At 44.1% G+C, this 20,459-nt stretch overlaps 3 protein-coding genes across 27 annotated transcripts in view; 1 reads left to right on the plus strand and 2 right to left on the minus strand.

Annotated features, from left to right (window-relative positions):
- Positions 1–14,979, minus strand: part of LOC137437686 (intermediate filament family orphan 2) — a 38,790-nt gene extending 23,811 nt beyond the window's left edge. For 4 of the 25 annotated variants that reach the window (XM_078766132.1, XM_078766130.1, XM_078766122.1 and 1 more), the window contains exons 1-8: positions 14,904–14,962; positions 11,899–12,012; positions 11,592–11,687; positions 11,265–11,342; positions 10,930–10,992; positions 10,592–10,782; positions 10,443–10,503; positions 4,060–4,155 (exon numbers count right to left, since the gene is read on the minus strand). In XM_078766132.1, the coding sequence (XP_078622258.1) occupies positions 4,060–4,155; positions 10,443–10,503; positions 10,592–10,782; positions 10,930–10,992; positions 11,265–11,342; positions 11,592–11,687; positions 11,899–12,012; positions 14,904–14,912 (708 nt within the window). In that variant the 5' untranslated portion in view covers positions 14,913–14,962. Of the gene's footprint in view, positions 1–4,059; positions 4,156–10,442; positions 10,504–10,591; positions 10,783–10,929; positions 10,993–11,264; positions 11,343–11,591; positions 11,691–11,898; positions 12,013–14,732 lie in introns of all 25 variants that reach the window. The other 21 variants (XM_078766125.1, XM_068132219.2, XM_068132202.2 and 18 more) reach the window with 15 other exon arrangements.
- The window catches only part of ZNF575 (zinc finger protein 575), a 686,770-nt gene that overhangs the window by 438,933 nt on the left and 227,378 nt on the right, over positions 1–20,459 (plus strand). The window lies entirely within an intron of this gene.
- WDR45B (WD repeat domain 45B) overlaps positions 18,053–20,459 on the minus strand; it is a 28,931-nt gene continuing 26,524 nt past the window's right edge. Inside the window, exons 8-10 of the mRNA XM_068132276.2 lie at positions 19,084–19,185; positions 18,684–18,793; positions 18,053–18,486 (exon numbers count right to left, since the gene is read on the minus strand). Of these exons, the coding sequence (XP_067988377.1) occupies positions 18,383–18,486; positions 18,684–18,793; positions 19,084–19,185 (316 nt within the window). The 3' untranslated portion in view covers positions 18,053–18,382. The remainder of the gene's footprint in view (positions 18,487–18,683; positions 18,794–19,083; positions 19,186–20,459) is intronic.

Genomic DNA, 20,459 nt, shown 5'->3' on the forward strand with positions numbered 1-20,459 from the left:
CTCCATAACGCTTCAACAGACACCCCCTAAAATATTAAGTAATGCTCGATAAAGACTCCCCTGCCCTGCCCCCTATTTCATACCTTGATCCTGGGATGCTATTTATCCCATTGTTTTCTTTTTCAGTTACAACAAAATCAAAATCAAATTTGCCACTTGCTCTTTCAGTGTTGGGGAATATCGAGATTCAGACAAACACACAGCTCATAGGAAATAAATATACAGTCGTGGCCAAAAGTAATGTCACCCTTGCACTTTTTTTCAAATAATGCACCATTAAGACCCCTAGAGGACGAATGGCCGAAACGAGCTTTTCTCCGAGGTGTATACCCAACTTGGCGGTAGTGACAAGAGCAGGAAGGTTTGAGGCCTTATCTTATCGGAACACATGCAGGGGTTAATCCGAACCCACAAACACAAAGACGGGACAGCAAAATCCACAATACAAGGAAAGTAAAATTAGACAAACAATGCTTTAATGAAAATGAATGCAGATAACAATGAAATGTGAGGTAAAAACAAAAATTCCTAATCGAGACGTCTCCACTCAGACTCGTATACAAACTTTAAGCCTGCCAAAGAAAATAAATGATACTGGGGTAATCGGCCGGCACTCAGCTTTGCGTCTCCAAATGGCTGGTAAGGCTTTCCGGTTGCTCATCGCCTCCAAACCACCGCGCGGGAAATGCACAAAATGGCGCGGAGTGCGCTCTTTGACGTCCAGAGGAAACACGACGCAGACCCAGTCCACTGCCGACGTCGATCCAGTCCCTTGTAGTTCCGACTGTTCCGAACCGCTGTTTCTCACCAGCCCTTTCCCAAAAGCGCACACGAACCAAAGATCACACACCCACAACCAAGCAGGAACCAGGAGGAAATGCGACTATCTCCAACCGGCGCCAAGACAGAGAGAGACAAAATGGCGAGATTGCGTTCTTTTTTCCTACTCTCCCGTATGTTCCACGATGACGCCACACTCTCTGCCCAATCACCGAGGGCTACTCAATCACCCCATCGCTCCTCCACCAATCAGGAAGGCCGGGGTGTGGCCTCCTCACCACGAGTCATCGGGGGGCCGAGTCCAGTCGCTGTTCGGGAATGTTCAGATGACGTCAGGGTTTCGTTGACGATCGGCAAATGCTGTTTCTGTCGGCCCTGGCGGCGCTATGAGCGCATGGGTCCATTTGTTATAGTTGTTGTTTGGCAGGCTTTTTTATTGTAATAAAGACTGAGGGAAGATCACAGGGGCAAATTTCACACTGGGGAATTAACCTTTAAGCCCTAGAATTACTTAACACAAAGCCACGCCTCTCATGTCAACATGCAAACGCTCTTACATGGACAGACGGCCTTCTTATGTACATCGAGATGGGTTCTTTTTCTTCGTCACACTCAGAGCATGCTAATCTACATGATTATAACGTTCCTATGAGGTATTTCATACCTACCCCCACAAACGTAATAGTATTGTCACCCTTGCACTTTTCTTTAAAAGAATGCACCATTTCTTCAAGAAAATTGTTGAAATTAAAAAATATTTTGGTATCCACATATGTATCAATTTGGTTTGCAGTGGAACAAAATCTTAGCTTATTCCATGCAGAAATCCTAAAATGGACCGGACAATATTATTGGCACCTTTTAGAAGTTGTTAGAAATAATTAGATTTCAAGAAGGTGATCCTCTTTTATGGAATTTGACTCCCCTGTGGTGAGTTGCAGGTGCCTGCAATATAAAAATCACTCGTTAAACCAATTTGAATGGAGAAAAGGAGTCATTCTGCTGTTTGTGTCTGTGTGGTACCGCAATGTGCATGGAGAAAAGAAAACCATAGAATTGTCTGAGGAGGTCAGACACCAGATTGTAGCCAAGCATGGACAATCTCAAGGCTACAAGTCCATCTCCAGAGACCTTGATGCTCCTGTGTCCACCATACGCAATGTTATCAGGAAGTTTAAGGCCCATGGCACTGTAGCCAACCTCCCTGGATGTGGCCGCGAGAGAAAACTTGATCGAAGATTGCAGCAAAGGATTGTTCGAATAGTGGAGAGAGCACCTCGATCAACTGCCAAACAGATTCAAGCTGACCTTCAGAAACAGTTTCAACTCGCAACATCCATCGCCAACTCTATGAAAGGGGGTTCTATCGTATGAGACCCAGGAGGCCCCGTCTGCTGAGAGAGAGACATAAGAAAGTCCAACTGGAGTTTGCCAAAACGCAACTGAACAAGCCAAAATCCTTCTGGAAGAATGTCCTGGGGACAGATGAAACCAAATTAGAGCTTTTTGGTAAACCACATCATCTTTATGTTTGGAGAAAACAAAATGAAGCCTTCAAAGAAAAGAACACCTTCCCTACAGTCAAACATGGAGGAGGTTCAGTGATGTTTTGGGGTTGCTGTGCTGCCTCTGGCACTGGATGCCTTGAATGTGTGCATGGCATCATGAAATCAGGAGATTACCAAAGCATTTTGGAGCGCAATGTTGAACCCAGTGTCAGAAAGCTGGGTCTCTGTCGAAGGTCATGGGTCTTGCAGCAGGACAATGACCCCAAACACACTTCAAAAAATACCCAGGAATGGTTCAAGACAACAAAGCGCTGAACTGGACTGTTCTGAAGTGGCCAACAAGGAGTCCACATCTAAATTCCATTAAACACCTGTGGAGATATCTGAAAATAGCAGTTGGGAGAAGGCACCCTTCAAATCTGGGGGGAACTGGAGCAGTTTGCACAAGAAGAGTGGGCCAAACTGCCAGGAGAGAGGTGTCAGAAGCTCATTCATGGCTATAGGAAGAGTTTGACTGCAGTTGATTTTGTCCAAAGGTTGTGCTACCAAATATCAAGTTACAGGTGTCAATAATTTTGTCAATGCCATTTCTTTTCATTTTCTGATTTAAAAGGATATATTAAGTTCTGAATCAAAAAACAAAGGTTCTGTAATGTTAACTATGAAATAAAGAATTGTGGAGACCAAATACATTTTGTCAATTTCAACTTATTTTTCGAAAAAATTGTGAGTTATTTGAAAAAAGTGCAAGGGTGCCAATATTTTTGGCTACGACTGTAGATTGTTCTCGGAAATGCAAAGCAAGAGTTGAAAAGACCCTTCCCATGTCCTTTTTCTCAAGACTGCATGGGGTAAGAACTCCCTAGTTTTGTATTGAATGAATGCCTTCTACTTATCCTTCATTACACTGTGTACCTTTTCACTGTCTATATTGCGAAAGAAAACTGGTCTCCACTCTGGTCTCTTTCTGCCTCTACCTTTACACCTGACTGGAATTTTCCTACTGTGCACCCTACACATCTGCTCCTTGAAGGTTGCCCATTTCTCTGATGCAGACCGCCCCTCATTAACCTTACCCCATCTGAAGCTCCCAAATCATTTCTCATACCCTCAAAGTTTGCCCTCCTAAAATACAACAGCCTTACGCCACTATCCTGAACTTGTAATTCATGTTAGGTATACTGATGTCGACTCTTGTCTTTGTCCTAAATGCAATTTAGCCTGGTGTTGGCTTTGCGGTTAGGGTGCTGGCTTGGGACCTTGGAGTCTGAGTTTGAATCCCGGTCGATCGTTGAATTAACGCCAGGGGGGTTGACTGAGCCTGTCATCCTACCGAGGTCAGCAAATTAAGTACCAGTTCACTGGTAATTCCCTGTGTGTCGTAAGAGGCGACTAACAGGGTTGGCGGCAGGAAGAGCATCCGGCCGTAAAACATAGCTTCAAAAAGGGGACCACGGTGCCCAAAAAAGGCCAATCCACCGTTCTGCGGCGAAAAATGGCCTCTAAATGCGGTCACAGGGAAATGGCCCCGTCACAGGGAAATTGGGGAGATGTATGGCATCTGCTATCCTTATTCTTAACCTCCCTTCCCTTTCCTTCCAAAGTCCCATTCCCTGCCTTTTTCTAAGTCCATTTTTCACAATATAATTCTAAGCACCCCTAGATCATGTATTTTATATGGACTTCCCAATTTTGTATCTTTATATAAAACAATCCATTATTAATCCCTGAAAGTTGGGAACAGCAGAAAGCATAGTTCAGCCAGACTTACATCATTGAGTAAGCTACGAAAGACGACGAGTTCAGCACGCAGACGTTCCAATTTGGCACGAAGGTCATCCTGTACCAATTCTGCATCCCTCGCTTCCTGAAAAGCCAAAAACAGAAGACAATTCCTTCATTTCTTATTTATCACTGCAAAACCACCACACAGTGTATCCATAGAAACACAAAACCAAAATTATGTGAATTTCCCATTCTAAACCAGTACCGATATATGTCCCAAAAATTAAAAACAACGCAAAATGCATGTCAGTGATGCTGAAGGCAGCAATATTGAAGATTTGCATTCTAAGCTTCTACAAACAGATTTAGTCAGAGTAAAGGTACAATGGATTTATCGGATTGTTAGTGGAAACCCAACTAGCTTACGAATTACTTTCAGCAAGGGGGTAATCGGCCTCCCCCTACCCTGATCTACGTGTAGTGTCCAGTCACATTTTGTTGTTCACATTTATTGCCCTCCTGGAGTTTTGGATGTGGACTAAAATCTACCATTGAAAAGGTAATGATGTCCAAAACCCCACAACTGAACATTTAAAAGCTTTCTATAATATCAAGGTATGGTAAAGAAGATTAATCTTGATTTGGCACAATATTCACACAAGTGATGCCATCAGGGCTCCAAGATTTTATTTTCATAAGCACTTAGTGAATATATGAATGAATGAATGATCGTTTTGAAGGCCATTTTCCCCGCTAGGGCGGGGGTTAGCCTTGCGGGCCCCATGACAATCATGGTTCCCTGTTTGAGGCAATGTTTTTATGGCCGGATGCCCTTCCTGACGCCAACCCTTGGTCACGCTCTTACGATGCGCAGGGATACGGTGTACCTATTCTAAACCGGGGTACACACCGTGATCATTCATCCCAGCAAGCTGGTACTCAATTTGCCGACCTCGGAAGGATGACAGGCTGAGTCAACCCCCATGGCGTAAATTCAGCGATCGACCGGGATTCAAACTCAGGATCCTAGGATCCCAAGCCGGCACCCTAACCGCTAAGCCAACACCAGGGATTCCCTTGAAAATAGTGTGTTACAACTAAATACACAATTGTCGTCACTGCCAGAATTAGTGTGTAAATATTTTGGCAGCAACACCTGCACATGATTACGGTGACGATGCCGAAGTCGCACGTGACATGACAATTTGGAATTTAGCCATGGCTCTGGGAAACAAACACCGACTCTTATAAGAAATACCATGACAAATATTTTATTAGTTCAGCCAGCCATTAATAGGTCCCAACATCCCTCAGTACCAACCTCCTTTCTACCTCAGTTTTGGAAAAAGAAAACCTTGTGATAACCAGATTACATCTACATATTATGCATGTAAAGATGTAAGACACAGAGGGGGAGGGTACACCAGTTTTAGAAAGAAAGGAAAGGGAAGTTGAGAGGCAAGAGGAAAAAGAGATTGGGATGAGACAGAAGTCTCTGCCATCATACGTACACTCTCTGCCATAAAAAACCGAACATGTAGAAATTATAATTTAATTGTTGAAGGACTGTTCCAGCGTCTATAAAGTCTTTTTGGCACGAGGGATTTGCAGAACACCTGATTGCAAGTTTCCACGTAACTTAATTGCCATATGCAAGAATCATTCAGCATGTGCAACTCATTCACCCTTGCATTTTTAGAAGTGGCGTGAGGCACTTTGAGCAAATTCGAAACAATCTTTCCAAGAAACCAGCATGCGGATCATCCAAAAATAACATTGATTACATTCTTAAACTAGAACGAGCAATCAAAGATGGCACACCCTCACCCAGAATTGTTTTGTGTGGTTTTAGAGTAAGTATTTTATAGGCATATATTCACATTCTAATTGTACATACTTTATAGAGATACTCACATTCTAATTGTACATCTATCTATAATTCCAGCAATCTCTGTGTGTCTGTGTGTCTGTGTGTCTGTGTGTCTGTGTGTTTGTCTGTGACCGCTGTTTCTCGACAACCACGGGTCCGATATACTTGAAACTTGCCAGGTATATTGCTGGGGACCCGAGGATGTGCCTTTTCAAGGTTTTAAATTAATCGGACAAGTACTTACTGAGCTATGTCCAAAAAATGCTTCAACCAATCAGAGAGCAGCGAGCTATCACGTGTGCCGAACGTGGCGATCAGACTCTGCCTCGGACGGCACATTTGACAGCGTATTCATTTATTTCACGTTGGAAAACTATGTTGCCGTTAAACTATGTTTTAAAACGAATTCAAACTGCGATTAAATTAAAACGATTCATCGTAACTGCGATTTGCGAACTTCCGGACAGTGACGACTTCACTTCCGGCAGCCAATCACAGAACGCTTTGTTGCGTAGGCGTGGCCGATGTGAGACGAGCGGAGCTGAGCGCGTTACGAGCTGACCGCCATTACGGTACGTAATTCGATTTCTTATGCGCATTATTTCTCCCAATTCAGTCAGAGCGAAGGGCGGAAGCGAAGAGCGTTGTTTTTTTTGTTTACGGGCGTACGGGCGGGGTAGAGCGTACGGGTAGCGTTTTTTTTTTTTTTTGGCAAGGAACGGGCACCCACGTACGGGCAATGCCCTAGTACTTTATAGATGTACTCACATTCTAATTGTACATACTTTATAGATGTACTCACATTCTAATTGTACATACTTTATAGATGTACTCACATTCTAATTGTACATACTTTATCGATGTACTCACATTCTAATTGTACATACTTCATCGATGTACTCACATTCTAATTGTACATACTTTATAGATGCACTCACATTCTAATTGTACATACTTTATAGATGAACTCACATTCTAATTGTACATACTTTATAGATGTACTCACATTCTAATTGTACATACTTTATAGATGTACTCACATTGTAATTGTACATACTTTATAGATGCACTCACATTGTAATTGTACATACTTTATAGACGTACTCACATTCTAATTGTACATACTTTATAGATGCAATCACATTGTAATTGTACATACTTTATAGATGCACTCACATTGTAATTGTACATACTTTATAGATGCACTCACATTCTAATTGAACATACTTTATAGATGCACTCACATTGTAATTGTACATACTTTATAGATGCACTCACATTCTAATTGTACATACTTTATAGATGCACTCACATTCTAGTTGAACATACTTTATAGATGCACTCACATTGTAATTGTACATACTTTATAGATGCACTCAGATTCTAATTGTACATACTTTATAGATGCACTCACATTCTAATTGAACATACTTTATAGATGCACTCACATTCCAATTGAACATACTTTATAGACATACTCACATTCTAATTGTACATACTTTATGGACATACTCACATTCTAATTGTACATATTTTATAGACACACTCGCATTCTAATTGCACATACTTTATAGACGTAGTCACATTCTAATTGTACATACTTTATAGATGTACTCACATTCTAATTGTACATACTTTATAGATGTACTCACATTCTAATTGTACATACTTTATAGATGCACTCACATTGTAATTGTACATACTTTATAGATGCACTCACATTGTAATTGTACATACTTTATAGACGTACTCACATTCTAATTGTACATACTTTATAGATGCACTCACATTGTAATTGTACATACTTTATAGATGCACTCACATTCTAATTGTTCATACTTTATAGAGGTACTCACATTGTAATTGAACATACTTTATAGATGCACTCACATTCTAATTGTACATACTTTATAGATGCACTCACATTCTAGTTGAACATACTTTATAGATGCACTCACATTCTAATTGAACATACTTTATAGACGTACTCACATTCTAATTGTACATATTTTATAGACACACTCACATTCTAATTGCACATACTTTATAGACGTACTCACATTCTAATTGTACATACTTTATAGACATACTCACATTCTAATTGTACATACTTTATAGACATACTCACATTCTAATTGTACATATTTTATAGACACACTCACATTCTAATTGTACATATTTTATAGACACACTCACATTCTAATTGAACATCTATATATATAAAACACAGTTTGTGTGTGTGTGTGTGTGTGTGTGTGTGTGTGTAATGTTACCGATAGACTCCTAAACGGAGAGGCTTACGTGCTTGATATTTGGCATTGACATGGCCATTGAGCCTGGGACGAACATGGCCGAACTCAAAATATTTGCCGATCCATATTTTTTATTCATATTTACCTCAGCGCATTTCAGCGCACGGAATCAACGGAATCAGAGCAGGTGGGCGCTGATTCGCTCAGAGCGATCACGTGATGACGCTATGACGCTATGAACGCTATGACGCTATGAAAAAAAATATCGCTATGACGCTATGACGCTATGAACGATATGACGCTATGAACGCTATGACGCTATGAAACGCTATGAACGCTATGACGCTATGAAAAAAAAAAATCGCTCGCTTTGCCAAGGGGCTCGCTCCCCCCCCCCCCCCGTTCCCCTCCCCTCCCCCCCCCTCCCCGCAATGCCGGGTACTTCTGCTGGTACTTTATAGAGGTACTCACATTGTAATTGTACATCCTTTTTTTTTTTCCTTTTTTTTTGTACATAAGATCGAGGCTCGTGTAAGAGTTAACATTAATCACAACAAAAAAAAAACGGACACATGAAACATATAATAAATTGAGCAGGAGACATGATGGGGAGGGAGAGGAGGAAGCACACAAGTACAACATTTTAGAGCAGGGACATCGGGAGATCTGTGAGAGGGAGAGGGCTTGGGGGGAGGAGGAATGGGAAGGGGGGTGGGGGGAGGGAGAGGTAAAAAAACACATGGACACAGCTAGGACTTCCAGGAAAGAAGTCGGTATTTCAAAAATGTGGATCTGGGGTGAATTAACGGGGGTAGAAAAGATCAAGGTTTTGGATGGGGGAAGATAAGAGATGGTGGTGAACAGCTGTTTTAAAGACCTTGAGGGAGGAGTGGGATTGAAGAGAGTGAGTGAGTTTGTTCCAGAGGTGGGGAAAAAAGAGGAATGAAAGAGTGAAGGTGAGCATAGAGTCTTGATTTTGGCAGTTTAACCAGAAGAGGGTTGTTGGCAGATCTTGTGCGACCTGTAGGAGTATTTGGGGGACAGAGCACAGAAAGGGCTGGGGGAGGGGGGGGGGGAGCTAGGCCAGAGAGGAGTCAGTAGAAGACATGACATATCGGTAGAATGATGACAACTGTCAGGGACACCTTTTCACTGTGGTTGTACCCCCCAACGGAAGTCAGGGGTCAAATCTTCCCCATTATTCCCTGCTGCACGGATTTGTCAGGACAGTGAGGTCTGGTGTTGGCTTAGCGGTTAGGGTGCCGGCTTGGGATCCAAGGATCCTGGGTTCGAATCCCGGTCGATCGCTGAATTAACGCCAGGGGGGTTGACTCCGCCTGTCATCCTTCCGAGGTCTGCAAATTGAGTACCAGCTTTCTGGGATGAATGATCCCGGTGTGTACCCCGATTTAGAATAGGTACACCGTATCCCTGCGCATCGTAAGAGGCGACCAAGGGTTGGCGTCAGGAAGGGCATCCGGCCATAAAAACATTGCCTCAAACAGGGAACCATGATTGTCATGAGGCCCGCAAGACTAACCCCCGCTCTAGCGGGGAAAATGGCCTTAAAACGATCATTCATTCATTCAGTGAGGTGACGGTCAGAGTGCCGATCGGTCCCCATGGACCGGCACTTTTCCTCTCGTCTGTGTCTCTCTCTCTCTCTCTCTCTAAAACTCTTTCGTGGTCCTGACTTCATAAAGACAGGGGTACACCATCCTGGCTGAGGGGGATCTCTGTGATGCGAGATCGAACGGCTGTCTCCATGCTGTGGGCTTGCTCGAAAGGACTGTCTGGGGTTATAAAACAACAACCACCAATAATGCTACCCTGCCGTTTAGTCCACCGAGAACCTCACACCTTGATATTATGCATAATGCAAAGACAATCAAATGGTAGAAAGCTTCATGGATCCAGGATGCAAAAGCGCAGAGTTTTTAAAAGTTGTCTTTTTCTTTGGATACAGAAATCTTGGCTCATGGAGGAGCTAAGCGGCAGGGGGCGGCAGGCTCAGACTGACAAAGAATCAGAGCTGAACAAAGAGACAAAGACATTGCACATGAGTGGATGGGTGTTGGAAAGAAAATGGGTAGGAGAGGGGGGCAGGAGTTGAGCAAGAGTAGAAGAGAGCAGCAGTGAGAATGGGAGAAAAAACAAGGTGACGATGGGCCGCGCTCTTGATGGATTGGAGAGAGGTGCACAAGAAAAAGAGAGTCCGTTTGTCAGATGAGAGAATGGAGGTGAACATTCAACTTAGAATTGGGGTGGGTGAATGAGTTCTTAAGAATCCTGAGATTTGCTACACACCTGTTGAAGCACAAGCACAGCATCCTGCACGGCTACCCGTAGTGCCGATTCCTCTTCCCACCTATTGAAAAACATGACACCTCGTTTCTACAACCAAAATTGCACATTAAAGTTGCTTCACTGCAGGTACTTAATTGATGAGCAAGTACCTGCGTCGATATTCATCCCTCTCCCTCCTTGCTTTGCCGAGCACAGCATGAAGTGCTCGAACCTCGGGGGTCACGGTATCGGCCTGCACCCACACACCGACCTGAGGAGGGGACGGGGTGGGACGGGGAGTACGAAGGATGGGGCGGTTTCGTGGTGACAGGTATTTGGGATAGGTCGACAGAGAACATGACTGTTCAGGAAAGGTAAAGTGGGAAAGGATGGATTTGGGAGGAAACAAAGAAGGAATCGAGTGTTAGGAGCGTGTCCTTCTTTCCGCTCACGGAATTGGAGACATCTGTATCGCATCTCAAGGCCTCGTCTCTTCCCATCATCTCACCGCAGCTCCATCGGTCTGGCTGCTGGTTTCTTTCCGTAGTGAAGAGCGAGACAACTCTGAAACCTGAACAAAGGACATTCACATTTGCCTTTCATGCATCAATGTGGCCTGAATGGCTCAATGCATTTGATGCTCGTCACAAGAGCAGTTTATATGGTAAGAAAAATGCACACATTTTATTTCAAGTCTTTGTTTGAATTCCCATAATTGTGACCATTGCTTCTCCACACACCTCCCTTGTGTCCATACACAAAATTACTGTAAGCCGTAATGTGCAGAGAAAAGAAAACCCAGACATTTTGATGGCACATTGGGTGCCCAGGTGGGTCATGCACCTGCTTCTCCAACAGTCGATTGCGCCTCTCCAATTCATGTACGCGTGCCAGGAAGCAACGGAAACGAAGATTGAGGGTCTGCATGGAAAAAAAATAAACGCATAAAACACATTCCGAGGTTCAGGTACATTTCCGTTTAATGCACACGAACAATCAGCAGTTTGTGTCGGTTTATAGTCGGAGAAACGAGACAATTTGAGACGTCCGCGCTCGTGCTCGGGTACTCACGACGAGGTGTTGGAGGCCGAAAGCCATCGAATGCACAAAAGACAAATGGCAGGAATTAGGTTTCTGGAATCGTAACTTTGAAGGAAGCAGGTGAATTACCTTCAGCAAACTGATGTTGGAGCCCAAGTCACTGCGGAGGACAGAGGACGAAACTGGGGTCCCTCTTGGGGGGAGAACAGAGTGCGATGACATTGACTGCTTGAAAGGATTGGGTGATAAACAATGAGCGAGGTGGAAGGAAAATAAGAAGCCATGAATACCTCATCATCATGGAAACAAAATGAATACACAGAGCTTAATGACGACGAAAGTGATGATTGTGGGGGCTGGGGGGCCTTAGGATGGGGAGAGGGGCTTAAGAGATTGAAGGACAATAGTGACATCTCTATCTCTTTCTCAATCTCACCGATCTCTCATCTCCTTGTCCTTCTCCTTCTCCTTCTCCTCGCTCTTGCTGAATCTTTAAATCGCTCTCCCTCTCTCGCCAACGCTCTTTCTTCATCTCTCTGCTGCTTTCTCTCTGCAATGCAGGAAATTTAACCCTTTCCGTCCTGCTTCAAGCACCGCATTGCAGCACTAACTCTCCCTCCCTCCTCTATCTCTCCCTCCCTCTATATTCCCCTCCATCCTCTCTATCTCCCCCTCCCTCCTCTCCATCTCCACCTCCCTCTATCTTCCCCTCCCTCCTCTCTATCTCTCTCTCCCTTCCTCCCCCCTCTCTATCTCCCCCTCCCTCCCCTCCTCCCTCCTCTCCATCTCCCCCTCCCTCCTCTCCATCTCCACCTCCCTCTATCTCCCCCTCCCTCCTCTCTATCTCCTCCTCCCTCCTCTCTATCTCCTCCTCCCTATCTCTCCCTCCCTCTATCTCCTCCTCCCTCTATCTATCTCCCCCCCCCCTCCCTCTTCTCTATCTCTTTCTCCCTCTTCCTCCACCCACTTCTCTATCTCTCCCGCTATTTATCTCCCCCTCCATCTTCTCTATCTCTTTCTCCCTCTATTCCCCTCCCCCCTCTCTATCTCTCCCTCTATCTATCTCACCCCTCCCTTTATTCCTCCACACACCTCTATCTCTCCCTCTATTTATCTCCCCCTCCCTCTTTTCTATCTCTTCCTCCCTCTATTCCCCTCCCACCTCTCTATCTATCTCCCCCTCCATCTTCTCTATCTCCCCTTCCCTCTTCTCTATCTCTCCTTCCCCTCTATCCCCTCCCTCCTCTCTACCTCTTCCTCCCTCTACCTCTTTCTCCCTCTATCAACCCTCCCACCTCTCTCTATATCTATCTCCCCGTCCCTCTTCTCTATACCTCTTTCCCTCCTCTCTATCTCTACTTCCCCTCTATCCCACTCCCTCCTCTCTATCTCTTCCTCCCTCTATCCCCGCTCCTTCCTCTCTACCTCTTCCTCCCTATATCGCCCCCTCCCTCCTCTCCATCTCTCCCTCCCCTTTCTCTATCTCTCCCTCTATCTATCTCCCCTCCCTCTTCTCTATCTCTCCCTCTATCTATCTCCCCTCCCTCTTCTCTATCTCTCCCTCTATCTATCTCCCCTCCCTCTTCTTTATCTCTCCCTCTATCTATCTCCCCAACTCTATATGTCTATCAACTTATATGTCTATCAACTTCTTCCCCTCCCTCTTCTCTATCTCTCCCTGCCTCTATCCCTCCTCACTATCTCTCCCTCCCTTTATCCCCTTCCCTCCTCTCTATCTCTCCGATCCCTCCCTCTATCGCCCTCCCTCCTCTCTACCTCTTCCTCCCTACGCTCTATCTCTTTCTCCCTCGATGCTCCTCCCTCCTCTCTATCTCTCCCTCTATCTATCTCCCCCTCCCTCTTCTCCATCTCTCCCTGCCACTATCCCCCCTCCCACCTCTTTATCTCCCCCTCCCCTTTCTCTATCTCTCCCTGCCTCTATCCCCCCCCCCTCCCTCCTCTCTATCTCTCCCACCATCTATCCCTCCTCCCACCTAACTACTTCCTCCTCCCTATCACTCCCTTCCTCTATCCCCTCCCTCCCTCTATCTCCCCATGTCTCCGAACCTCTATCTCCCCCTCCCCTTTCTCTATCTCACCCTCCCACCTCTCTATCTCACCCTCCCACCTCTCTATCTCACCCTCCCACCTCTCTATCTCACCCTCCCACCTCTCTATCTCACCCTCCCACCTCTCTATCTCACCCTCCCACCTCTCTATCTCACCCTCCCACCTCTCTATCTCACCCTCCCACCTCTCTATCCCCTCCCTCCTCTCTATCTCTCCCACCATCTATCTATCCCTCCTCCCACATAACTACTTCCTCCTCCCTCCTCGCTATCACTCCCTTCCTCTATCCCCTCCCTCCCTCTATCTCCCCAAGTCTCCGAACCTCTATCTCCCCGTCCCCCCCTCTCTATCTCACCCTCCCAGCTCTCTATACCCTCCCTCCTCTCTATCTCTCCCTCCCTCTATTCCTGCTCCTCCAACTCTATCTCTCCCTCCCTTCCTCTATCCCACCTCCCTCCCTCTACCCCCATCACTCCTCTCTATCCCTCCTCCCACCTCTCTATCTCACCCACCCCACTCTACCCCCTCTCCCTCATACTCCTCTATCCCCTCGCTTCAACCCCTCTATCTCTCCTTCCATCCTTCCTTCTATTCACCCCCAGCTCTTTTACCCCTCTATATGTCTATTATTTTTACAATCTCCATGTCTATCCTTCCACTCCAACCCTTTGCATCCCCTTTTCTTTGTACCGTACCTGCAATTCCACCGTAGGGACGGACATCTCACACCTCCTTAACTGAAAACCTTACCTGTATTTCTTTTTTTACCTCGTCTCTTGTCTACCTATCCTTAACACGGAACTGCACTCAAGGATCCCAGAATGATTTTATAATCACCACTTCTTCCAAAGCACTCCTCTCTATATACTGTGTCCTCTTTCCCCTTTCGCAACATTTTCTTCCTCCTTTTGCTCCCATATTCCTGATCTCCCTCACCTACGTATTCTTCCATCTCTCCTTGTCCCTTTCTCCCCTTTCTCAACTCTCTCCCTTTTCCCCCTTTACGGTACCTTCCTTTAATAACCATCCTCCAACCTCCTTTCCCCGCCTTCCTTCAACCTCCTCTCTCCCCCCCCCCCCCCATTTTCTTTCTTTATCACCCAACCCCCACCATCTCTCTCTAACGTAACGGCTAACCCCATTCCCGCGAGTTTCACAATCACTTTCGCCCCCATTCTCCCCATTGTTCTCTTTTCTTACCCATCGTTGCTCCTCACCGGTTTCGGGTCCCTCGCTCTTTATTTAAAGTCCGTTAGGAGATCGGCCTGGCTAGACCCGGTCCAACACCGACGATGAGCCCACCACACCCGCTATGCTATCCATGTCCGGCATCCCCACATCCCCATACCGATTCAATGTGGACCCACTCACCGCTCTCATCACGTTACTCGAACTGTACGCGCCACATATTGCCCTCTCTCTCTGTACGTTATGACATCACGACGTTAGTCACAAAACCGTACGTACGTTTTTTGCCAACGTACTTTCTTCCGAACGTTGACATCTTCCAGAGTTTACTAATCATGTTCTCACGTACATTTTAAAAGGTAAATTCCGTGTATTGCTTGTGATAAAACGTTTCATGTTCATGACAATTATTTCATAACTCACAGATTTAACCTTGCACTGTATATAATGGGCGGGAGGCTCGCGATGGAGGGTTTCAAGTCCAATAGTTAAAAAGGGAATTCCGCTCAATGCATACTAAACGGCTTCTTCTTCTTCCTCGTTCGAATGCAGCACAAGGCTGCGAGGTAGCATTATTGGCTGAGGGTCATGCAGCTGTACCGCTGATGCGGTGCCCTCTTGCAGGTTTGACAGCAATTCGTACACTACTCACAATAAGTTCGGGATGTTGTGGGAGTGAATTAATTTTTTTAAAGGGGGTGTGTGTTTCACTTCACTGATTTTTTGGATAGGCAGACCATTGTATGTGGGTTGTTAGGGTTAGAAATACACAAAATCAACCACACCGAAGAACCTGCCAATATCCCTAACTTATTGTGAGTAGTGCAATTTGTTCAGGATGCCGGTACTAGCTCGCCGACTCTTCGGGGAGACCACCGTGGGATCTTTAACGTCCACCAGCGAATGCTGGCAGACGTGATGTCCAGTTTAGCGTCCATCGGAGGTACGGCACACACATTGATGGATTATCCTGCCTGTGAAACTCCAGAATGGCAGGTTATAGCTGGGTCGGGATTCCAACCCAGGCCAGACTCACTGTGCGTAACAGACCAACAGGAGACCAATGTGTAATCGGTACCTTGGTCAAGATGCTGATACAAAACTCTTCACCCACCTTTCTACAGTATTAGAGGTATAAAGGGTGCATCAGTTGCTACATGAAAACTTGTTGATGTCCAATATTTTTGAAACATAAAAGTCAGCCTGTTAAACATCAAATTGTGATGAACAGTCTTGTGCTGTTGCTCAATGCCTCCCAATCTGCTCATTCAGCTGTTTGCATTCCATTCATCAACACCCACAAAACTCACTCAACTACAAAGGTCAAAATGACACTGCAGGTTATTTTCTCTATCATATCTATACATGTTTCTTGTGACACAGGGCATAATCCAAAGGATAAAATAAAACAAACTAGAACGGCACTCTTCGACACCGACCGATATACATCCGCCTACATTATTCCACATACATCTACCAAGTTTGATTTAAAACCCGTCAGCTGTTCTCAACTATCACATTTTCACAAGGCATGACTTCTGACATTTGACCTCGACGACAAAATCGAATCCGTTCATCTTTTGCATCCCAATAGTGCCTTCATAAACTATTCACACCCCTCGACTTTTTTCACATTTTGTTGTTACAGCCCGAATTTAAAATGGTTTACATTGAGATTTTTATGTCACTGATTTAGACATATTAACCCCATAATGTCAAAGTGGAATTTTTTACTTTTTTTTTTTTTTTTTACAAAATAATTAAAAATTAAAAGCTGAAATGTCTCAAGTCAATAAGTATTCAACCCCTTTGCTATGACACTCCAAATTGAGCACAGGTGCATCCAATTTCCTTCGATCATCCTTGCGATATCTCGACACCTTGATTGGAGTCCACCTGTGGCCAATTCAATTGATTGGACATGATTTAGAAAGAAACACACCTTTCTATATAACGACCCACAGTTGACAGTGCATCAACTGTGGGACCTTGTATATAAAGGAACTGTCTGTAGAACTCCAATATATAATTGTGAGGAGGCATAGATCTGGGGAAGGGTATAAAACAATTTCTAGTGATTTCCCAAGAGCAACGTGAGCTCCATCATTAGTAAATGGAAATAATATGGAACTACCCAGACCATTCCTAGAGCTGGCCATACAACCAAACTGAGCAACCGGGCAAGACGGACTTTGGTCAGGGAGGTGACCAAGAACCCAATGACCACTCTGACAGAACTACAGAGTTCCTTGGCTGAGATGGGAGAACCTGCCGGAAGGACAACAGTCTTTGTATCACTTCACAAATCTAGGCTTTATGGGAGAGTGGCCAGACAGAAGCCACTCCTGAGAAAAAAGCACATGACGGCACACCTGGAGAAAAAGGCACGTGAAAGACTCAGAGCATGAGGCAAAAGATTCTGTGGTCTGATGAGACGAAAATTGAATTCTTTGGTCTGAATGCAAAGCGCTACGTCTGGCTGAAACCGAGCACAGCTCATCCATCACCCATCTAACACCATCCCTACAGTGAAGCATGGTGGTGGCAGCATCATGCTATGGGGATGCCTTTCATTGGCATGGACTGGTAGACTTGTAAGGCTAGAGGGAAGAACGAATGGAGCCAAATATATTAGATCCCTTCAGGTATTGTTAAGTTATCACAATCACTAAAATCTATCACGAATGGACAACCCGAAAACATAATGCCGACGACGACGAAGCAGATTAGTGGATCAACATGGCAACGTCATGTTCCAATTGTATTAATTCACTCACACCCAGAATGTTGCACGGTAATAAAGCTCACATCTTCATAGATCTCAAAATGGCCGGAACATGTGGTTATCATTTCCTGTGGTTATCGACTGCATGGAAACACAAATTGACAAAAATACAATGACCTACAATTAGTAACTTTATGTAAAGCATAACTCAAGTTACATCAATCAACTCCAATCCAAAACGTCATTTCAACTGAGATTACATACTGTACAACATGGAGGCATACCATGCTTAGAAATCACTGTCTTTTGGTCTGTCAACACAGCATAAACAACCAAGGAAGGTGAACCTCAAATTCACAAGATGGCAAATTACACTGATTGGATTAGTTCAAAGATGGGTGGCCAATTTTTATTAAGTTAACGACAAGGTGAACAACTAACCATTTTGCATACCTCCATGCTGGAGCAAATGGATTCACAAAAACAATTACAAAACCTGGAGCAAAAAAGGATTAAAGTACCCACCAAACTGAAATTCTCAGCTGTGATCAAAACTGCTGCGACAAGATGCCTCACCAAAGAGAAGAAACAAGCACACCACACCATGTAGATGATCACGCAATTTATTGAAAAAAAAGAAAAAAAAGATGAAGGATGTCATGACATGAAAGAAAAATATAGTTTATACCTGTAACTGGCTATGTTGTTAAATGACTATGCTAGATTAACCAATAGGAATGATCAAGACAAGGGCAAGGTTGCTACAAAAAGCCCGGCCTGAAACTTTCCCCGTGCAGCACAATCAGCAGGTGCTACTTGCTGTGCAGTCTTTGGGTTAACTGGCAAGTTAAACAGCAGTGATGAACATCTGGCTGGCAAAATTGCCAGCTACACAAGAAACAGCCTGTGATTTTGACCATTGGTCTGCCAAACCAGCTCACTGGTCATCAGTCATTTCAAGAAAGTGCGTGCACACCTCTCGTGCACACTCTCCTTTCGGCCCCAGGTGGTACTTGTGATAGGTTCCATCAGCACAGATAACTGCAGAACACAGATAAGCACATACCAAAACTACGAGACAATAACGGTTGTAAATTATTGATCAAGAAAAAAGAATCATTAAAAACAATGACAAAATGTTGCATCAGGTAAAAAATATAATATTTGTAGGACAAAGTACACCCACGAACAATACTGGTACCACCACAACAATGCGCTATTATGTTGCAATAATTTACCTGTTACAGAATTGGTGTCGTTGCTGAAGGCACAAAGAGAACGTGAAGCAGAAGGCAACTGGAACCTCCAAAAACTCCAACGGGAGCTCAGATACCGGGAAAGAAAGCCACTGCAGAACGAAAAGTGTTTAGAGTCGAGGAAAGGAGCAAAGGTCCAACAATAAAAAAGCGCAAACACTTCAACACAACAAGAAAGAAAATATTCAAATAAAAGCTAGAGTGAAACTAAGGGTAAAAGTGACTCCAGAGAAATGAAGGAAGTGAGATGCTTTACAAATGTAGAAGAGAGAGGAAGAAGGAACTCCCCAACATAAGACAAAGGGGAGAGATTGTGTGCAAATGAGGGAGGGGCGATGAGGTTCAAAATGAAGAGGTGAGCCTGCGATGAGTTACAAATTACCTTCCCTGTTTGGCTGGCTTTGCTTCCTCAGTGTTAAACACATGCACCGTACCATGATCACTTGTAACACACAACAGGACAGCATCTTGACTGAACGATATGCTGTGTGCACAAAAATACATATATATATATATATATATATATATTTAAACCTCCAACTTAAACAAAATGAATTATACTAAAATTAGTAAAAAAAAAAGAAAAAAGAAGCCTCTCATAAATGACAGGTTGGAACAGTTTATTCGACGGAGCAGCCTCGTGAGCGTGTCAAAGTCTGAAGCCTCGGCCTAGTGTCAAGTGTGCTTATATCTTTATTTAGACATCATATGGACGTAAATTAACACTCGTTATACTCTGCGCTCATTAATTACGTTAACACTCGTTAATTAACACTCATTGCACATCACATGCAGCGAATTTAACCTCCCTGTGCCTTGCATTTATTGTTATTTTAAAAAACACTTCTGTACAACACTCTTGAGGCTCAGTTTTCAAGCCACATAATTACCGTTACGGAAAATGTTTTTCGAGTTTGTTTTATCCTCAAAAAATAGACTGTAGTGAACACACATTCATGTTAAAAGATTGGCCTTTCAAACCTAACTTTATGAAGGGGGACAGGCATCTGTACAAACACATAAACTGACTGTGTTTTATATGGTAAATATGCAATTTGGTGCCTGTCTGTATTTCTGTATTTTTGATTGCAATACATTTGGTCATTACTTGTCGAATCTTAACCCCCAGGAGGACTAAGGGTCACACGATGGAGGTTGTAACAACTTAATTTGCCCCCCTGCCCAAGTTTACCACCTTGGGTGAAATCCGTATGAACGTGCATAAATAACTTATCGTGCTGTTTCATGGAGTACCCCTCCTGGAAGTAAAAACATATCATAAACCAAACATGCAAGATTACCTTTTTATACAGTCGCTACTGTTTAACAAGAAACAAAGGAAGGTAACCCGACATTACTTTGGTTTGGTAGAAGATGAAAGTGAAACATTCAAGTCTCAATTCTTTATACAATTGATAGTTTTGGGCAAATGGATATCGGTTTCTCCTCAAAATGATAAGTTGGGGCAAATGGTTTACCAGGTTGTCTATGGATTAATTGTGATCCTTATCCACAGTTATTTATTAACGGGTTGAGCACAACTCTACCACGGATTAGTTAAGTGGAGTCTATAGTTTTAAATGGAGGTTAAAGTTAAGAGGTACTTTGCTTGGCTCCACAAAAGGAAAAGTTGTTTGAGACAACACTCCTTCAATTTGCTTACCAGCAGTCTGCCTCTCATTCCCAAGTTAAGTTCCCCCTTTTCCCTTTTGCACACTACCATTTTGGGTCTTGGAGAGAACACTGCAAAGCTGCAGT

Source organism: Myxine glutinosa, chromosome 1, assembly GCF_964187855.1.
Source record: "Myxine glutinosa chromosome 1, kmMyxGlut1.1, whole genome shotgun sequence".
Lineage (NCBI taxonomy): Eukaryota > Metazoa > Chordata > Myxini > Myxiniformes > Myxinidae > Myxine > Myxine glutinosa.